At 40.7% G+C, this 21281-nt stretch overlaps 1 protein-coding gene across 1 annotated transcript; it reads left to right on the top strand.

The window, feature by feature from the left end:
• The first annotated feature begins 16372 nt into the window (after positions 1 to 16372).
• On the top strand, positions 16373 to 21016 carry LOC100600934 (X antigen family member 3-like). The gene is made up of 3 exons (XM_003282116.2): positions 16373 to 16756; positions 18287 to 18412; positions 20908 to 21016. Exons 1-3 carry the CDS (start codon positions 16582 to 16584, stop codon positions 20928 to 20930), a joined length of 324 nt encoding a protein of 107 aa, XP_003282164.2. The 5' UTR covers positions 16373 to 16581; the 3' UTR covers positions 20931 to 21016.
• The last annotated feature ends 265 nt before the right edge of the window (positions 21017 to 21281 follow it).

Here is a 21281-nt window from a genome sequence, read left to right on the forward strand (position 1 = left end):
CCACCTGATCTTTGACAAACCTGACACACACAAACAATGGGGAAAAGATTCCCTATTTAATAAATCGTGTTGGGAAAACTGGCTAGCCATATGCAGAAAACTGAAACTGGACGCCTTCCTTACACCTTATACTAAAATCAACTCAAGATGGTTCAAAGACTTATACATAAGACCTAGAACCATAAAAATCCTAGAAGAAAACCTGGGCAATACCATTCAGGACATTGGCATAGGCAAAGACTTCATGTCTAAAACACCAAAAGCAATGGCAACAAAAGCCAAAATAGACAAATGGGATCTAATTAAACTAAAGAGCTTCTGCACAGCAAAATAAACTATCATCAGAGTGAACAGGCAACCAATAGAATATGAGAAAATGTTTGCAATCTATCCTTCTGACAAAGGGCTAATAGCCAGAATCTACAAGGAACTTAAACAAATTTACAAGAAAAAAGCAAACAACCCCATAAAAAATGGGCAAAGTATATGAACAGACACTTCTCAAAAGAAGACATTTATTCAGGCAACAGACATATGAAAAAATGCACTGGTCATTAGAGAAATGCACACAATGAGATACCATCTCACACCAGTTAGAATGGCGATCATTAAAAAGCCAGGAAACAACAGATGCTGGAGAGGTTGTGGAAAAATAGGAACGCTTTTGCAGTGTTGGTGGGAGTGTAAATTATTTCAACCACTGTGGAAGACCGTGTGGCGATTCATCAGCGATCTAGAAATAGAAATACCATTTGACCCAGCAATTCCATTACTGGGCATATACCCAAAGGATTATAAATCATTCTATGATAAAAACACTTGTACACGTATGTTTATTGTGGCTCTATTTACAACAGCAAAGAGTTGGAACCAACCCAATTGCCCATTAATGATAGACTGGATAAAGAAACTGTGGCATATATACACTATGGAATACTATGCAGCCATAAGAAAGGATGAGTTCATGTCCTTTGCAGGGGCATGGATGAAGCTGGAAACCATCATTCTCAGCAAATTATCACAAGATCAGAAAACCAAACACTGCATGTTCTCACTCATAAGTGGGAGTTGAACAATAAGAACACACAGACACAGGGAGGGGAACACCACACACTGGGGCCTGTGGGGGGTGGGAGGCTAGGTGAGGGATGACTTTAGGAGATATATTTAATGTAGGTGATGAGATGATGGGTGCAGCAGTCCACCATGGCACATGTATACCAATGTAACAAAACTGCACGTTCTGCACATGTAACCCAGAACTTAAAGTATATATAAAAAAGAAAATCAATAAATGTGATATATCACATTAACAGAAGCAAGGACAAAAATGATGACATCATTTCAAGATGCTGAAAAAGCATTAAAGTTCAACATATCTTCATGATAAAAACCATAAAAAACTAGGTGTAGTAGAAACATACCTCAATACCATAAAGGCCATATATGACAAACTTACAGCTAATACCATACTGAATGGGAAAAAATTGAAACTTTTTCTCTGAGATTTGGAACAAGACAAGGATACCCATTTTCATCACTTGATTCAGCGTAGTAATGTATGTTCTAGCCAGAGCATTTAGGTAAGAAAAGGAAATATAAGGCATTTAAATTAAAAAAGAAGAAGTCCAATAATTCCTGTTTGTAGATAATATTATCATATACATAGAACACCATAAAGACTCCACCAAAAAACTATTAGAATTAATCAGTGTATTTAGAAATTTGCAAGATACAAAATCAATGTACAAAAATTAGTAGTGTGTCCACACTGGAATAGCAAACTGTCTGAAAAAGAAATCCAAACTTTGTCATGAAATCCTTGCCAGGCCCTTTATTGAGAATGACATTTCCTAGGTTTTCTTCTAGGATTTTCATAGTTTTAGGTTTCATATTTAAGTATTTAGTCCACCTTGAGTTGATTTTTGCATATGGTGTCAAGAAGGGGTCCAGTTTCAATCTTCTGCATATGGCTAGCCAGTTATCCCAACATCATTTATTGAATAAGGAGTCCTGTCCTCATTGCTTGTCATTGTCAGCTTTGTTGAAGATTAGATGGTTGTACGTGTGTGACTTTATTTCTGGGCTCCATAACTTGTTCTATTGGCCCATGTGTCTGTTTTTGTACAAGTACCATGCTGTTTTGGTTACTGTATCCTTGTAGTATAGTTTGAATTCAGGTAGTGTGATGCCTCCAGCTTTGTTCTTTCTGCTTAGGATTGCTTTGGCTATTCCAACTCGGTTTTGGTTCCATATGAATTTTAGAATATTTTGTTCTAATTCTGTAAAAAATGTAATTGGTAGTTTGATAGGATTGCATTGAATTTGTAAATTGCTTTGGGTATTATGGCCATTTTAACAATACTGATACTCCTACCAATGAATATGGAATGTTTTTCCATTTGTTTATGTTATCTCTGATTTCCTTCAGCTGTTTTGTAATTTTTGTTTTAGAGATATTTCACCTCCCTGATTAGCTGTATTCCTATGATTTTTTTGTGGCTATTGTGAATGTAATTGTATTTTGATTTGGCTTTCAGCTTGGACGTTATTGGTGTATAGAAATGCTACTAATTTTTGTACACTGATTTTGTAACCTGAAACTTTATTGAATGATGAAGAGTCCAAAAGCAATTTCAACAAAAACGCAAGTTGACAAGTGGAACCTAATTGCACTAAAGAGCTTCTGCACAATAAAAGAAATAATCAAGAGGCAGACAACCTAAAGAATGGGAGAAAATATTTGCAAACGATGCACTTGACAAAGGTGTACTATCCAGAATCTATAAGGAACTTAAATAAATTTACAAGTGAAAAAGAAACAACCCTTTAAAACTGGGCAAAGGACATGAATAGACACTTTTCAAAAGAAGACATTCATACAGCCAACAAACAAATGAAAAAATACACACCACTAATCATTCAGAGAAGTGCAAACGAAAATCACATTAAGATACCATCTCACACCAGTCAGAATGGCTATAATAAAAGTCAAAAAATAACAGATGCTGACAAGGTTGCAGAGAAAAGGGAATGCTTGCTTATACACTGCTGGTGGGAATGTAAATTAGTTCAGCCATTGTGGAAAGCAGCTTGGCAATTTCTCAAAGAAATCAGTTTTATTCTGGCCCAAGAAAAAGATATCCTCTCTCACCACTCCTATTGAACATAATATTGGAAGTTCTGGCCAGGGCAATCAGGCAAGAGAAAGAAATAAAGGGTATTCAAATAAAAAGAGAGGAAGTCATATTGTCTCTGTTTGCAGATGACATGATTGTATATTTAGAAAACCCCATTGTCTCAGCCCAAAATCTCCTTAAGCTGTTAAGCAACTTCAGCAAAATCTCAGGATACAAAATCAATGTGGAAAAATCACAAACATTCCTATGCACTAATAATAGACAACCAGAGAGCCAAATAATGAGTGAATTCTCATTCCCAATGGCTACAAAGAGAATAAAATACCCAGGAATACAACTTACTTGGGATGTGAAGGACCTCTTCAAGGAGAACTACAAACCACTGCTCAAGGAAACAAGAAAGGATACAAACAAATGGAAAAACATTCCGTAGTCATGGATAGGAAGAATCAATATGGTGAAAATGGCCATACTGCCCAAAGTAATTTATAGATTCAATGTTATCCCCATCAAGTTACCATTGACTTTCTTCACAGAACTAGAAAAAACTACTTTAAATTTCATATGGAACCAAAAAACAGCCCGTATAGCCAAGACAATCCTAAGCAAAAAGAACAAAGCTGGAGGCATCACACTATCTGACTTCAAACTATACCACAAGCCTACAGTAACCAAAACAGCATGGTACTGGTACCATGGAACAGAACAGAGGCCTGTTCCATATAGACCAATGGAACAGAACAGAGGCCTCAGAAATAACCCCACACATCTACAACGATCTGATCTTTGACACACCTGACAAAAACAAGCCATGGGGATAGGATTCCCTATTTAATAAATGGCGTTGGGAAAACTGGCTAGCCACATGCAGAAAATTGAAACTGGACCCCTTCCTTACACCTTATACAAAAATTAACTCAAGATGGATTAAAGACTTAAATTTAAGACCTAAAACCATAAAAACCCTAGAATAAAACCTAGGCAATACCATTCAGGACATAGGCATGGGCAAAGACTTCATGACTAAAACACTAAAAGCAATGGCAACAAAAGCCAAAATTGACAAATGGGATCTAATTCAACTAAAGAGCTTCTGCACAGCAAATGAAACCATCATCAGGATGAACAGGCAACCTAGAGAATGGGAGAAAATTTTTGTAATCTATCCATCTGACAAAGGACTAATATCCAGAATCTACAAAGAACTTAAACAAATTTACAAGAAAAAGACCAACAACCCCATCAAAATGTGTGCAAAAGACATAAACAGACACTTCTCAAAAGAAGACATTTATGCAGCCAACAAACATGAAAAAATGCTCATGATCACTGGTCACTAGAGAAATGCAAATCAAAACCACAATGAGATACTATCTCATGCCAGTTAGAATGGCAATCACTAAAAAGTCAGGAAACAACAGATTCTGGAAAGGATGTGGAGAAATAGGAATGCTTTTATACTGTTGGTGGGAGTGTAAATTATTTCAACCATTGTGGAAGACAGTGTGGTGATTCCTTAAGGATCTAGAATCAGAAATGCCATTTGCACCAGCAATCCCATTACCGGGTATATACTCAAAGGGTTATAAATCATTCTACTATAAAGACACATGCACACGGATGTTTATTGTGGCACTGTTCACAATAGCAAAGACTTGGAACCAACCCAAATGCCCATCAATGATAGACTGGATAAAGAAAATGGCACACATATACACCATGGAGTACTATGCAGCCACAAAAAAGATGAGTTCATGTCCTTTGCAGGGACATGGATGAAGGTGGAGACCATCATTCTCAGCAAACTAAGTCAGGAACAGAAAATCAATCACTGCATGTTCTCACTCATAAGTGGGAGTTGAACAAAGAGAACACATGGACACGGGGAGAGGAACATCAGACACTGGGACCAGTCGGGGGGTCGGGGGTTAGGGGAGGGATAGCATTAGGAGAAATACCTAATGTAGATGATGGGCTGATAGGTGCAGCAAACCACCATGGCACGTGTATACGTATGTAACAAAACTGCATGTTCTGCACATGTATCCCAGAACTTAAAATATAATAAAAAACTGCATCTGTTGTTTTGTTTAATATTATACCAAAGCTATTTCCCATAATGACAGTGACAGGGATGTTGCTGCTAACATCCATGGTAGCAAACACATACAGAAAGCTTAATACAGACCAGAGACTGCCTTTGTGCTTTCCTGGTATTGACTCACCACCCTGTATTATCAAACACACTTAAGAGACCTCATGTTCAATCCACACGCAGATAATGTAATCTCATAAATGCTGCTGGACACTTTCACCTGTCTTGTGATCTGGAGGACCATTCCACACTGCAGCAGCACATTTTAGAGTGTCAGGGTCGGATTGCATGCATCTGTACACCCCTCTCCAGCCTGGGTACCAATCTGACTCTGCCCTTGCTGGCAAGGTGACTTTGGGCAAGTTCCTTAGTCTCTTAATGTGTCTCTGTTTCCTATTCCATAATAAGAGATGATAACATTAGTAACACACACCTGACAATGTTTCTATGAGCACTAAGTGACTGTTATTATATATACATATATATAATTTTAAAATATAGTATATATAAGAAAGAGAAAGAAAGTGTGCTAAAACATATGGCTTAGAGTAAGTATCCAGAAGTGTGAGCTTCTATTCTCACATCTCTGAACTTCTGCTTTCTGCTCTTCCCCATTATTCCTCACCCCTGTCTGCCCCAGACCTCTCTCCCTGCCCCGCACACCTTCACCTCCCCTCCACACTCCACTCTCTTTCCCTATTGTCCATTTCCTCTGACTCTGGATCTGAATAAATTGATACCATCTTCTCATGATTTAGCTCAGAAAATATTCGTATCATTTGTCTTTTACTAGGTCACCAATGAATTTATTTTTTTGAGACAAAGTCTCGCTGCCTCACCCAGATTGGAGTGTAGTGGCATGATAACAGCTCACTGCAGCGTCTACCTTCTGTGGTCCAGTGATCCTCCTGCCTCAGCCTCCCGAGTAGCTGGGACTACATATGAGTGCCGCCATGCTAAACTAATTTTTAAAATTTTGTAGATGTGAGGTCTCGCTATGTTGTGCAGGCTGGTCTCAAACTCCTGACTTCAAGTGATTGTCCTGCTTCAGACTCCCACAGTGCTGGGATTACAGGTGTGAGCCACTGCACCTGGCCTGTTTGCCCCCTCCCTGTTTTTCCTTTATCTAAGTCTTTGCTCCAGCCCAGAAAACTGATTTTTTCTCTTCCACTTGGAGGAAAGAGCAATCAAACTTTCAGGATTTTTGCCTACTCAAAGCTCAGCTTTGGCAACATTTGAGTAGTTTCTCCTTCTCCCTGAAGGAGAAAACAAAAGCCAAAGGCAGCACCTGGCTGCACCTCCCCCACCCCCTCCAGCCACCGCATTATTCAGCATAGAACAGCGGCGCAGGGATCCAGTGGGCCAACTCTCTTGCCGTTGGAGGGATTGCTGTGAAATGCTGTGAGTACATGTATTTTTCACAACAGACGAGCTCGGCTGCTGCTTCCTATTATGGGCAAATCCACAGTCTCCCAGGTATTACAGCTTCATCATGTCTGCTTCTTCATTCTTTATTCAAAGAAGTCTTTCATCATATTTTAGTGAGTCAGGGTCTTGCTGATGAATCACACTGTTGCTGCCAGTGTGTCAGGGATCCCCAAGATCACCCTCACTTCCAGTGATTGCCTGTGAGGACCCAATGTATAGGTGTGCTCATGACTAAGACTTATTACAGCAAAAGAATACTGAGCTAAATCAGTAATGGGGAAAGGCCACTGGGCAAAGTCTGATGGGAACCAGCAAAAGCGCCAAGAGTCCCTTCCCAATGGAGTCACACAATTTGTCTCTCCAGCAATGAATCATGACAACATGCGTAAAATGTTATCTACCAGGGAAGCTCATTAGAAACTCAGTGCCCCAGGTTTTTACTGGGGACTTGTCACAAAGGCACTCTCTGCCTAACAGGCAACAACATTTCAGATACCCAGAAGGGAAGCTGGTGTTCAGCATAAAACATATTCCTTGAACAAACAGTTTCAGGTGAGTAAACCACTCTTATCAGATGGATAATGGTGGGAAATATCCCAAAATCCAGTTCACAGATGCCAGGCAAGGGCCAGTCTTGCAAGCTGGCCTTTCTAAGGATAGTAGTTTCAGACCTGCTATATTACCTCTTTTTTGCACAGAACTCAACTACAAAGCTTTAAAATACATAATCAAATCAGACAGAACCAATGGAAAAATGTCAGCAACATATAGATGAACTGAATGGTACCATGGACTAATTGGATCTAAGTGACACGTAAAGAAAGCTCCATAATGACAGCAGACCATGTATTCCCTGATGGGTGGTTTGGAGGGGTCCATGGCTCCAGTGGATGAAGTACCTGCCGACATGGTGGAAACAGCAAGAGAACAAGGGTGGAGCGTGAAGAGGTGACTCAACTGCTGCCATCTCATGATAAAACTTTAACCTGTGAGGAGTTGCTTCTTATGGATGAATGAAGAGAATAGTTTCTTGCGATGAAGTCTACTCCCGGTGAAGATGCTGTGAGCACTGTGGAAATGACAGCAAAGGATGAGTTGATTAGGTAATGGCAGGATTTGAGAGATCTGACTCCAATTTATAAAGGAGTTCTACTTTAGGTAAAATGCTATCAAGCAGCATTGCCTGTTACGGATAAATCTTTCGTGAAAGGAAGAGTACATCAATGGAGGAAATTTCATTTTTGTCTTATTTTAAGAAATTGCCACAGCCCTCCATGTAGTATTAGCTTGTTAAAAAGTAAATAAAAGAGAAAATAAATTGCCACAGCCACCCAACTTTCAACAACCAGCACCCTAGTCAGTCAGCAGCCATGTACATCCAGGCAAGAACCTCTACCAGCCCAAAAGTTACAACTTAGTGAAGGCTCAGATGGTCTTTACATGTTTTAGCAATACGGTATTTTCCAATTAAGGTAGCAAACATATACAGAAAGCTTGATACATTGTACTTTTTTGACATAATACTATTGCACAGTTAACAGACTATAGTGTAGTGTAAACATCACTTTTATTTTAATTTTTTATTATTTTTAAAATATTTTATTTCAATAGGTTTTTTGGGAACAAGTGGTATTTGGTTATATGAGTAAGATCTCTGGTGGTAATTTGTGAGATTTTGGTGCACCCATCACCCGAGCAGTATACACTGAACCCAATTTGTAGTCCTTTATCCCTCACCCCCATCCCACCCTTTCCTATTGATTGGAATAGTTTCAGAAGGAATGGTACCAGCTCCTCTTTGTACCTCTGGTAGAATTCGGCTGTGAATCCATCTGGTCCTGGACTCTTTTTGGTTGGTAAGCTATTGATTATTGCCACAATTTCAGAGCCTGTTATTGGTCTATTCAGAGATTCAACTTCTTCCCGATTTAGTCTTGGGAGGGTGTATGTGTGGAGGAATTTATTCATTTCTTCTAGATTTTCTAGTTTATTTGCATAGAGGTGTTTGTAGTATTCTCTGATGGTAGTTTGTATTTCTGTGGGATCGGTGGTGATATCCCTTTTATCATTTTTTGTTGCATCTATTTGATGTTTCTCTCTTTTCTTCTTTATTAGTCTTGCTATAGGTCTATCAATTTTGTTGATCTTTTCAAAAAACCAGCTCCTGGATTCATTAATTTTTTGAAGGGTTTTTTGTGTCTCTATTTCCTTCAGTTCTACTCTGATTTTAGTTATTTCTTGCCTTCTGCTAGCTTTTGAATGGGTTTGATCTTGCTTTTCTAGTTGTTTTAATTGTGATGTTAGAGTGTCAGTTTTGGATCTTTCCTGCTTTCTCTTGTGGGCATTTAGTGCTATAAATTTCCCTCTACACACTGCTTTGAATGTGTCCCGGAGATTCTGGTATGTTGTGTCTTTGCTCTCGTTGGTTTCAAAGAACATCTTTATTTCTGCCTTCATTTCGTTATGTACCCAGTAGTCATTCAGGAGCAGGTTGTTCAGTTTCCATGTAGTTGAGCGGTTTTGAGTGAGTTTCTTAATCCTGAGTTGCAGTTTGATTGCACTGTGGTCTGAGAGACAGTTTGTTATAATTTCTGTTCTTTTACATTTGCTGAGGAGAGCTTTACTTCCAACTATGTGGTCAATTTTGGAATAGGTGTGGTGTGCTGCTGAAAAGAATGTATATTCTTTTTATTTGGGGTGAAGAGTTCTGTAGATGTCTATTAGGTCTGCTTGGTGCAGAGCTGAGTTCAGTTCCTGGATACCCTTGTTAACTTTCTGTCTCGTTGATCTGTCTAATGTTGACAGTGGGGTGTTAAAGTCTCCCACTATTATTGTGTGGGAGTCTAAGTCTCTTTGTAGGTCACTCAGGACTTGCTTTATGAATCTGGGTGCTCCTGTATTGGGTGCATATATATTTAGGATAGTTAGCTGTTCTTGTTGAATTGATCCCTTTACCATTATGTAACGGCCTTCTTTGTCTCTTTTGATCTTTGTTGGTTTAAAGTCTGTTTTATCAGAGACTAGGATTGCAACCCCTGCCTTTTTTTGTTTTCCATTTGCTTGATAGATCTTCCTCCATCCTTTTATTTTGAGCCTATGTGTGTCTCTGCATGTGAGATGGGGTTCCAGAATACAGCACACTGATGGGTCTTGACTCTTTATCCAATTTGCCAGTCTGTCTTTTAATTGGAGCATTTAGTCCATTGACATTTAAAGTTAATATTGTTATGTGTGAATTTGATCCTGCCATTATGATATTAGCTGGTTATTTTGCTCGTTAGTTGATGCAGTTTCTTCCTAGCCTCGATGATCTTTACAATTTGGCATGATTTTGCAGTGGCTGGTACCGGTTGTTCCTTTCCATGTTTAGTGCTTCCTTCAGGAGCTCTTGTAGGGCAGGCCTGGTGCTGACAAAATCTCTCAGCATTTGCTTGTCTGTAAAGTATTTTATTTCTCCTTCACTTGTGAAGCTTAGTTTGGCTGGATATGAAATTCTGGGTTGAAAATTCTTTTCTTTAATAATGTCGAATATTGGCCCCCACTCTCTTCTGGCTTGTAGAGTTTCTGCCGAGAGATCAGCTGTTAGTCTGATGGGCTTCCCTTTGTGGGTAACCCGACCTTTCTCTCTGGCTGCTCTTAACATTTTTTCCTTCATTTCAAGTGTGGTGAATCTGACAATTAGGTGTCTTGGAGTTGCTCTTCTCGAGGAGTATCTTTGTGGCATTCTCTGTATTTCCTGAATCTGAATGTTGGCCTGCCTTGCTAGATTGGGGAAGTTCTCCTGGATAATATCCTGCAGAGTGTTTTCCAACTTGGTTCCATTCTCCCTGTCACTTTCAGGTACACCAATCAGACGTAGATTTGGTCTTTTCACATTGTCCCATATTTCTTGGAGGCTTTGTTGGTTTCTTTTTATTCTTTTTTCTCTAAACTTCCCTTCTCGCTTCATTTTATTCATTTCATCTTCTATCACTGATACCCTTTCTTCCAGTTGATCGCATCGGCTCCTGAGGCTTTGCATTCTTCATGTAGTTCTCAAGCCTTGGCTTTCAGCTCCATCAGCTCCTTTAAGCACTTCTCTGCATTGGTTATTCTAGTTATACATTCATCTAAATTTTTTTCAAAGTTTTTAACTTCTTTGCCTTTGGTTTGAATTTCCTCCTGTAGCTTGGAGTAGTTTGATCGTCTGAAGCCTTCTTCTCTCAACTTGTCAAAGTCATTCTCCATCCAGCTTTGTTCTGTTGCTGGTGAGGAACTGCGTTCCTTTGGAGGAGGAGAGGCACTCTGCTTTTTAGAATTTCCAGTTTTTCTGCTCTGTTTTTTCCCCATCTTTGTGGTTTTATCTACTTTCAGTCTTTGATGATGGTGATGTACAGATGGGTTTTTGGTGTGGATGTCCTTTCTGTTTGTTAGTTTTCCTTCTAACAGACAGGACCCTCACCTGCAGGTCTGTTGGAGTTTGCTAGAGGTCCGCTCCAGACCCTGTTTGGCTGGGTGTCAGCAGCAGAGGCTGCAGAACAGTGGATTTTCGTGAACCAAAAATGCTGCTGCCTGATCGTTCCTCTGAAAGTTTTGTCTCAGAGGAGTACCTGGCTGTGTGAGGTGTCAGTCTGCCCCTACTGGGGGGTGCCTCCCAGTTAGGCTGCTTGGGGGTCAGGGGTCAGGGACCCACTTGAGGAGGCAGTCTGCCTGTTCTCAGATCTCCAGCTGTGTGCTGGGAGAACCACTACTCTCGTCAAAGCTGTCTGACAGGGACATTTAAGTGTGCAGAGGTTACTGCTATCTTTTTGTTTGTCTGTGTCCTGCCCTCAGAGGTGGAGCCTACAGAGGAAGGCAGGCCTCTTTGAGCTGTGGTGGGCCCCACCCAGTTCGAGCTTCCAGGCTGCTTTGTTTACTCAAGCAACCCTGGGCAATGGCGCGCACCCCTCCCCCAGCCTCGCTGCCACCTTGCAGTTTGATCTCAGACTGCTGTGCTAGCAATCAGTGAGACTTCATGGGCGTAGGACCCTCTGAGCCAGGTGCGGGATATAATCTCCTGGTGTGCCGTTTTTTAAGCCTGTCGGAAAAGCACAGTATTAGGGTGGGAGTGACCTGATTTTCCAAGTGCTGTCTGTCACCCCTTTCTTTGACTAGGAAAGGGAACTCCCTGACCCCTTGCACTTCCTGAGTGAGGCAATGCCTCGCCCTGCTTCAGCTGGCACACGGTGCACTGCACCTGCTGTCCTGCACCCACTCTCTGGCACTCCCTAGTGAGATGAACCTGGTACCTCAGATGGACATGCAGAAATCACCCGTCTTCTGCATTGCTCACGCTGGGAGCTGTAGACCGGAGCTGTTCCTATTTGGCCATCTTGGCTCCCTCCCCATATTGTATCATTCTTATGCCTTTGCATCCACATATCTTAGTTCCCACTTATGAGTGAGAACATACTATAAACATCACGTTTATATGCACTAGAAAACCAAAAAATGTGTGTGACTTGTTTATTGTGGTGGTCTGGAACAGTTTAGTATCTATGATGTATGCATGAATAAATTTCTGAGGGGGATATGATTTAACATGCAAAAATCCATGAACTGGCACCTCAAAATTCATGTCCTTTCACATCTAAAATGCATTCACTTCATCTCAACATCCTCAAAATTCTTTCTAGCATCAACTGTAAATCCCAAATCTCATTCAAATATCAAAATCAGGAAAGGGTGAGATTCAGAGTATGTTGTATCCTATGACAAAATTTTTTCCATCTGTGAACTTTTGAAACCAGACAAGACATTATCTGCTTCCAAACAGCATGAAGGTGCAGGCATAGGAGAACTATTCCCATTCCAAAATGGAGAAGATGGAAGAAGAAAAGGAGTCATGGGGAACAAGCAAGTCTGAAACCTAGCAGGGCAAATTCCATGAGATTTTAAGGCTTCAGAATGGTCCTCTTTGGCTTGATGCTGTGTCCTCTGGGCCTAGTGTGGTGGCAGCTCTGCCCTCTTGGACCTGAGTGTTAGCCCTGCTCCCTCGACCCTGGGCAGAAGCCCTGTTCCCTGAAATCGAGGAGGTGGCTCTGCCATCTGGAGCTCAGGAGGAAGTGTCTGTATTCCTGTTCCCCAGGTCGCTGCTCTCTGGGCCTACAGAGGCAGTGGCAGCTTGCCAGCCTCTGCATCTGTAGCTCTCCTCTCAAAGTCACTCTTCCTTTATTTTGTCCCATTTTTGTTCCTTTTATTCCAAGCTGGCTGTGCTTCTTTTGGTATAAAATCCTCAAAACATGTTGGCCTCTGATGCAATTCATGGCATCCATGCCAACAGACCCTGAGTCCTCCATAGATCTTTCCTGGATATATGCATCTCCTTCTCTGCATTCTGCTGAGATGGTTGACTGGATCCATGACTCACATACCTCATCTCTTTAGCAATCAGTTGTCCCACTACACCCTTGGCCCTATTTCCAGAGCTTGCTATCTGGATAGGCTGAGAATCTTCTAAATAATCAAGGGCTGATTCCTTTTTGCTCAGCAGTTCTGTCGTTGATTTATTTCTCCTCCCTTGCATTTTGCAACCAGCAGCGAGGAGAAACCAGGCCACAACTTCAATACTTTGCTTAGAAATGTTCTTAGCTACATATGCAATTTCATCACTTACAAGTTCTAATTTGCATCTAAGAGAATGCAATCTAGCCAAATTCTCTGCCTCTTTCTTACAAGGACTGTGTGTCCACATGTTTCCAATAACGTGTTCCCCATTTCTGTCTGAGTGCTCACCAGAAGCACCTTCAACATTCATATTTCTAGGAATATTCTGTTCATGACGATGGTTGTATTCTCTGACAGAAACTTTCTCTATAGTTTTATAAACACCCACACAATGCTACAAACTCCCCTCCATTTGAATGGCCTCCCATAATGATTCATTCAGAGGAGAGAAGCGATCTGCTGGGAACTCTTAGAGCTTCCCAAACCCAGTTTGCCTTAGCTTGCCCTGGCATTCTCCACCGCCTTTCTGCATACAATGCTCCTAACTGATGCCAGCCGCTCACCTCAGCTCAGGATCCCATGCCTCTCACCTTCTCAGGGGCTTTGTTCCTGCAATGATCATTCCTCTACCCTGAACCACCAACTGCTCCCTCTAAATGGGATAATTCCCCAAGCTAAGGGGGAACTCACCTTCTTCCCCCATGTCCTCCTGTATCTACTAACACATTTATCTTCTGCCCTTCAAAGGGAAACTGCATGAATTTATACAACCCACTTCATTGGAGTCATTTTTCAAAATTATATAGAAAGGAAAATGAACCAGAACAGCCAAAACGATTCTGAACTATAACTTTGAGGAACTCACACTACCTAATATCAAGAGTCATGCTAATTCTATAGTAATCCAGAGAATGTGGTACTGGGGAAAAATCAACAGATCAGAATGGAGTCCAGCAATAGGTTCACAGACATGATAAACTCATTTTCAGAAAAGGTGCAAAGGCAATGGAGAAATATTATCTTCTTGAGAAATTGTGTTGTTTCACCCTGCTTCTTGGCCACTACATTCATTGTTCTTTACTCCCCTGGGTCTGTTCCCCATGTTTCTCCTTTGCAGTTCAACTGCTCTTCTGTTTAATTGTCTGTCTTCCCCACCACAATGTGGTAGCCTCCATGGGACATACCACGTGTGGTTCATTGGTCTTCACATTTCCAGCATCCCAGATATTTCCTGCAACATGGCAGGCACCCATGCATATATAAATGAGAAAAAAGCATGTATAAATAGAGATATTAAAGTAATTTACTTCTGTCACAAAAGGTCTTTCTGAGCCACATCCTCCACTAACGGTGACATGGGACTGTCTGTTCCCAGTGTTTCTGGATGCATGAGAATGGTAGGGCAAGAGAGACAACAAAGCCTCTTAGTCCCTTTCCTTCTACTACAAACACCTTAGGGATGCGAGCCTGGGGAGACAGGGAAAACCCTGGCAGGCCTTGCATGTGCCTGACTCAGTGTGCACGCTCCTTGCTGCCCAAGTCCCTTGCTGCCCAAGTCGCTTGCTGTCCATGTGCCTTGCTGTCTGCCTTCTGTCCCTGCAGAGCTGTGAAAGGAGACATCGTGACTTCCTTCTGTGCTGTTGACTAGGAGTCAGCCAGTAGGTCCGCAGATCAGTCCTCCCAGATTTGACGTGTGAGAGAGTGTGAGGAGGAGACCGCAGGTGCAGTCTATGGCCTCCTAGGGGGAAGGGCCTTGAGGTTCCCGTCCTTCTCCTAACAGGCAGTGAGATGCAGCCATGGCCTTGCTGTCGTGGGGGTCCCAGACAGGGGAGGAAGGAGGGCCATAGAGGGGAGGAGGACCTAATGAACATGGAATGAGTTTTGAAGGGGGAAACTATTTGTGGTATTTGAGTCCCAGAGGCATATGAAACCCTCCACGGAAGACACATTCCGAAGTCTTCAGTGGAAACCTGGAAGAAGGCAGAGGACTACGCGGTGCGGGATGGGGTGGGGCGAGGAGGGGCGCCACAGCCCACTAGGCAGGCACGTTTCTGCTGTCGGGACTTTTTCTGTCCTGCTGAGACGCAGCTGGTAGGTCCGCAGGCCAGTCTTCCCAGGGCTTGAAGTGTGAGTGAGTGTGAGGAGGAGCCAGGGGCCGTCCGGAGTGTGGGGCAGGGTGGTACGTGGCCTCAGAGGCCGAAGGGTCTCAAAGTGCTCGTCCTTCTCGTGAGGTGGCACCGCTGTGGGCCTTGTTGTGGTAGGGTCAGAACGAGGGAAGAAGGTGGACCGAGTAGTTGAGAGGGGTCAGATGAAGATGGGGTGAGTGCTGGGGGTGCTGGGGCAGGTATCTGAGTACCTGAAACCCTCGACAGAGGACAGATTCCAAACTCCTCTGTGGCGACCCAGGAAGGAGCGAAGTGGGCATTAAGGAAGGGAACTGGGAACACGGCGGGTTGGTGACCATGGCCCTGAGGTCTGTAGAGCGCCTGGCAGAGGTGTACAGTGAGGAGGGCCCAGTGCTGTGTGGCAACTTCTCAACTCCACTGTGGAGATTTGAATGGGTGGAGCTCTGCGTTCCAACAAAACTTGATTTTAGGGGGGAAGTGGGCCTAGCAAATGGGTGTGTGACAAAAGCCGTGGTCACTGCAGTTTTAATTCTCTGGCTGTATTTTCCTAAATGCCTCCACGGAGGAGAGTTCAGTTGTGAAACCAAACCTCATCGGAAATATCCTGTCTTTTGCCAGGAGCTATAAGGCATTGCTCACCTAGCTTGCCCAACTTAAGTGGCTTTGCAAGCATTCGGAAGGCACACATACTTACACTTACCCTGAGACTTAGTTCGAAAGTCTTTACAAACTTTTAAAAAATGACAAGTTAACATTTGGTCATGGAAGTGGTCAAATATAGCTGTCCTTTCAAGTGCATTTACCAATTCACAGTATTCTGTTTGCAGTGTGAAAAATGATTTGAAGAGTAAGATCAACATATAGGCCTAGACCAAGGAGAAGCGTACCACCTCCTGAGCTGATTGGGCCTATGTCTTAACCTTTGATGTTTTCTATTAGCAGAAAGTTATTTTTGTAACTTGTTGTTACAAAACTATGGTTTGTAATTGTTGTTGAACCAGTACGGATTCACTAATAAAGGTCTCCATGTTGATAAAAATGATCATGGCATCTCATGAAGGAAAGAGTAATCCAAGAGGATTAAGTTCATCTGTTGTCTGGATGGATGGATGATCTTGTGTTCCCCAGATTTTGCCCATGATTTCCTTCTCATGCTTATTTGCAAAAGATTACACACATTCATCCCAACATAGATTAAAACAGCTTCCAGAGCCCTTGAGGGCAACTGTCTTAGAGTAACCTCTCTGTGGGAAGAGTAACTTTATGAACTATAAGTATGTGGAAGAGTGTTGGAGAAATGTCTTTAGACTTATGATCAGAAATATCTATGTATTCTGTATGTTTACATTATCGAAATATATTGATAACAAATTATCTGCACACACACCCCTGGTTCCAGGAGCCCAGTGATGAGGAAACTCAGCAAGAGGAACTACCAACTGAAAGTCAGGATCCTACACCTGGTGAGGAGAGAGAAGATCGGGGTGCAGCTGAGATTCAAGGTGCTGGGAAGGGAAAGAAAGAATATCTATGGTGGGGGGGTGGGCAGAAGAGGCCTATATGTGCATCATGCATTATGCCATAAACAGTAACAGGAGGAAAGAAAACATTAGGAAAGGATCTCAAACACTTGCCGAAAGTTGGCTGGAAAAGTGAAGAGTATAGTTTGCAGCTTCACGCAGTCCCTGGATACAATGAATCTTCTCTTTTTCTTCGACGTTTATTTTGCATGCTTGAAAATACAGTCCTTGCTAAATCAGATGAAACTGTTTAATGTGGTGTACAAAATTTCACTAGTTTGATCTTCTTAGAATGTTGTCTCATCTTCTCAGCTGTGGTGTCCACAGTATTGTATGCACCCTTTAATAGCATGTAGAATGCCAAGTCACCCTACCTTATAATATCCTGAATAAAGCCCGTTTGCATAAGGCTATTAGCCCCATTTTATAAATAAGAAAACTGAGGCTCTGAAATGGAGGCTTACCAAGAACACTTGACTCATGGAGAAGGAATTCATATTTCATTCCAAGGTTTGTGTTCTTCCTACCAACTGTGTTAGAAAATTCGAATTATTTTGCTTAAAATGTTCATACTCGAATGTGTCTGTACTGTAAGGTACTTCAGTATTGGCTCAGGACAAAACACAGTTCAGTGAAGCAGGATAGCAACTCCAGAAAAGAGCTCGATGAATGACAGCCACTGTTTCCTTTGCTCTGTATTTTTGACAGTATGTTTGGTAAAAGCTGGATAATTTAGGATATTGGAACGCAGGTAGCTATATTAGTATGATTTTAAGGGACTTTTTAACAGTTGTTTAAATACTTTTATAATTAGAAAACTCAAAGTATGATAAGATTATCATGAAACAGAAATTATTCCCTCAACAGATAGCATTTTGCAGTTAAACATTGACAGAATTTGGATCATGGATTATTTTAGCAATTCACTGTTAAGGGGTTTCCAGAATATGACTGTCAACAATACTCATTAATTTCTTTTCACTCAAGTTCCTGTACTCTCATGGAAGACAGTGATTTTGCTGTTATATTTGGTACTTTTTTCTGAATGGGATTCATTTATGGAAAGTTACATATAGGGCCTTTGGACCTAAGTTTGTTTAATTTTAACCAAAAAATTTTCAAGTTACCTCAACAAGTGATGAGTGTCAGGACTGTAAGATTTGTCATAGGCTTACCAATACATTCATGTAATGTTTCAGAAAATTACATTTAAGTTATGATTAAAATGCTATCCACTGAGCAGTCTTTAGATTTCCTAGATAGCTGATACTCACTGTTTATAATACACAATGGTAAAGTATAGGAAATGTGTGATCTGATTTTTCCTCAGGTTGTCATTTCAGATAAGATTTTATAATACAGGAAAACAAAGGTGGGACATCTTTGCATCACATTTATTACCACAGTAGCCTACAGCCTTTTATTTCATAACACTGAAGAAAAGAATATTATCATTTCCTTATTTATCTTTCTTGTTTGCCTGCTTCAATCGATAACCTTTGTATTTTTAAGTACCTGACCTGGAAGCTGATCTCCAGGAGCTGTCTCAGTCAAAGACTGGGGATGAATGCAGAGATGGTCCCGATGACGAGGGGAAGATTCTGCCAAAATCAGAGCAATTTAAAATGCCAAAAGGAGGTATGCTATCCATTAAGATGCAAAATTATATGCTTTCTGTTTTCCACAATATTATACTTTCGATAGTAAGAGAGAATATTACTACCCCTTTAAAATCAGAGTTCAAATGCAGACTTCTTTGAAAGGTTGTTCAGACTCCAGTTGCCTGACTGCAAGACTTAAACACTGTCAGATACAGACACAAATTGGGTCAAAGCCATATTTAATCATCAAATATGAAAGCATATTCTTACTTCTGATTATACCCAACAACTAACAATTTTCAGATTCTTTTCTCATTTCTGCTTTTAACAAATACATAATGCATTTCTAATACCAGTTTGTGTGAAATATCCTGAGCACCTTAAGCAGATTCTAGTACCAGCTCTAACATTATTCATGAGATTCTGGATGAATTCCATAAATTCTACACCCATCTTTTGCTGTTGTTATTGAAAATAGTAAATGCAAATCAGATATATTAAAATCTGTTTTAAAGTTGATTTCTGTATCCTCATGTTCTGTTGGATAGAATACAGAGATATGACTTGTTTTTCATAACAATCAGTTTCACTCCAGTTATAATAGCTGAGTTGAGATTTCATGGTTCCTAAGTAAATGAGTGGGCAGGCCGGGCGCAGTGGCTCACGCCTGTAATCCCAGCACTTTGGGAGACCGAGGAGGGCAGATCAGAAGGTCAAGAGATCGAGACCATCCTGGCCAACATGGTGAAACCACGTCTCTACTAAAAATACAAAAATTAGCTGGGTGTGGTGGCACATGCCTGTAGTCCCAGCTACTAAGGAGGCTGAGGCAGGAGTATCGCTTGAACCTGGGAGGCAGAGGTTGCAGTGACCCGAAATCTCACCACTGCACTCCACTCTGTCGACAGAGCAAGACTCTGTCAAAAAAAAAAAAAAAAAAAAAAAGGAGGGACAGAAAGAGAAAACGAGTGGGCAACTTGCTTGATGAAAGTATCTTTTCCACACATTTTTCAAACTGGCGACTGTTAATCAGAAGAGCTTCTGAATTTATAGGAAGCATTCCATGTTTATGGAAGAAATTACCTAAATGATTTTACTCTACACTGCTGAACCATTCCATTAGACTATTTACATTGAAAGATAGTTTTCAATTATTTCCAGGAGCCCGTTGAACAAGCCTCAATTTCATTCTTAGGAAGCTTATAGTCTTAAATGGTTATCTTGTTAAAATAGTTAGCAAATTACATGAGAAAGGAAAATAATAAAAAATGAAAATAATAAAGAGCAATAGAATAAATCTAAGGGAAAAGGAAAGAGGTACTTACTAAGAGACAGCTATGAATCATTAGTAAAAGGAAATGTAATCCAAAAATAATAAATTTAAAAGATTGTTCTTTTGAAAAATACGTGTGTGTGAATAGCATAATAGTTTACATATTCTTGAAGAAAATGGAAAAAGCTCAACATGGAATATGAACAAGACCCTAACAGATACTGAATGTATGGTATGATTGAAAGTGAATACATTCTTGAACTCTAATATTTTCAAAATATGAATGAAATGATTGCTATGCTGGGGACACGTACATTTAGTTAATCTACTCCAGTAATACCTGAATATCTAAACATCACAAAGACTGTGGAAGAACTTCTGAAACTTACCACTTATCCCTCAAAAACACTTAACTTTTAGAAACAAATATTTGGCTTTTCCAGATATTTTACTCTCCTTTTCTATTTTCCTCTCCCTCCATATCTTTTTTATTTTTTGCCCCACTGTTCACGATATGTGCCTCTTTCCCATTTTGATGTTAAAAATAATAGTGATAGATTAAACCGAATCTGACCATGTAAGATTTTATTTTACCAATGGGAATACTTTCAAGTGTGAAATGAAAGACTCTTCATATTGATATCAGGATGACAGGTGAAAATCTTGGACAAATGGCTACACCTGAAAGACTACAGAAGGTAAACTAGCCCCAAGCAACATTTTTGCACTTGTGTGCAACAGAGAAAAAACAAATGCAGTGCTGGGCTTTCCATTCACTGCACTTACGCAATTCCTAATGTGACATTAACTGTTTCCCGGGAGCTTGTTGAACATCCAGGCTATTATTTCAAGCCAAAACATTACATTACATTATACATTGTTTGTAAATTCCTTTTATTTCTTAGGTTTGTTGTGCGTTGGTTATATTTTTATTAAAACTGTACACAATGTTTGCTTTTCACTTTCAGACACCTTTTAATAGGTTCACTTGATTTAATGTGTTCTGAAGTTAGACAGTTTTTGGTTTCTTTGAACTACAGGAAGCAGGGTGTTTTAAAAACGTTGCTAATGTATATGCTTGGGAGACTATCTTCAAGTCTCTACAGAGGTTTAACTGAATGTTAGCCATCAGGTTACTCTTAGGCTTCTGGTTTTAGTCCATGGTATAAAGCAAAACTTTGGTGTCCTTTGCATACTTTTAATGTCATCTGAATACAGTTCTGCTACTAATATTCCCTCCTGTTATGTTTCTATTATAGGTGACAGGTCACCACAGGTTTAAACGAAGACAAGCTGAAACAACACAAACTGTTTTTATCTAAAATATTTGACTTAAAAATATCTAAATAAACTTTTGCAGCTTTCTCCAAAGAAGTCTTGCACATCTTTTCATTTTATTCCCAAATACGTGAAACTATTGAAAATGGTGGCCAGGTGTGGTGGCTCAAGCCTGTAATCTCAGCACTTTGGGATGCTGAGGCAGGAGGATTTTTTGAGCTCAGGAAACTGACACCAGCTTGGGCAACATAGTGAGATCCCCTCACTCCAAAAATAAATGAATGAATGCATGAATGTATGCATGTACACATGTAGCCTTAGTCCCAGCTACTCTTGAGGTTAAGGTGAGAGGATC

This window comes from Nomascus leucogenys, chromosome X (assembly GCF_006542625.1).
Source record: "Nomascus leucogenys isolate Asia chromosome X, Asia_NLE_v1, whole genome shotgun sequence".
Taxonomy (NCBI): domain Eukaryota; kingdom Metazoa; phylum Chordata; class Mammalia; order Primates; family Hylobatidae; genus Nomascus; species Nomascus leucogenys.

Excerpts from the sequence above, each read along its gene's own strand:
- LOC100600934 (XM_003282116.2), top strand. The coding sequence starts at position 16,582 with ATGTATTCTGTATGTTTACATTATCGAAATATATTGATAACAAATTAT. Across the intron at positions 16,757-18,286 it reads GGGTGCAGCTGAGATTCAAG|TACCTGACCTGGAAGCTGAT; the intron begins GTGCTGGGAAGG and ends TGTATTTTTAAG. Across the intron at positions 18,413-20,907 it reads ATTTAAAATGCCAAAAGGAG|GTGACAGGTCACCACAGGTT; the intron begins GTATGCTATCCA and ends TTTCTATTATAG.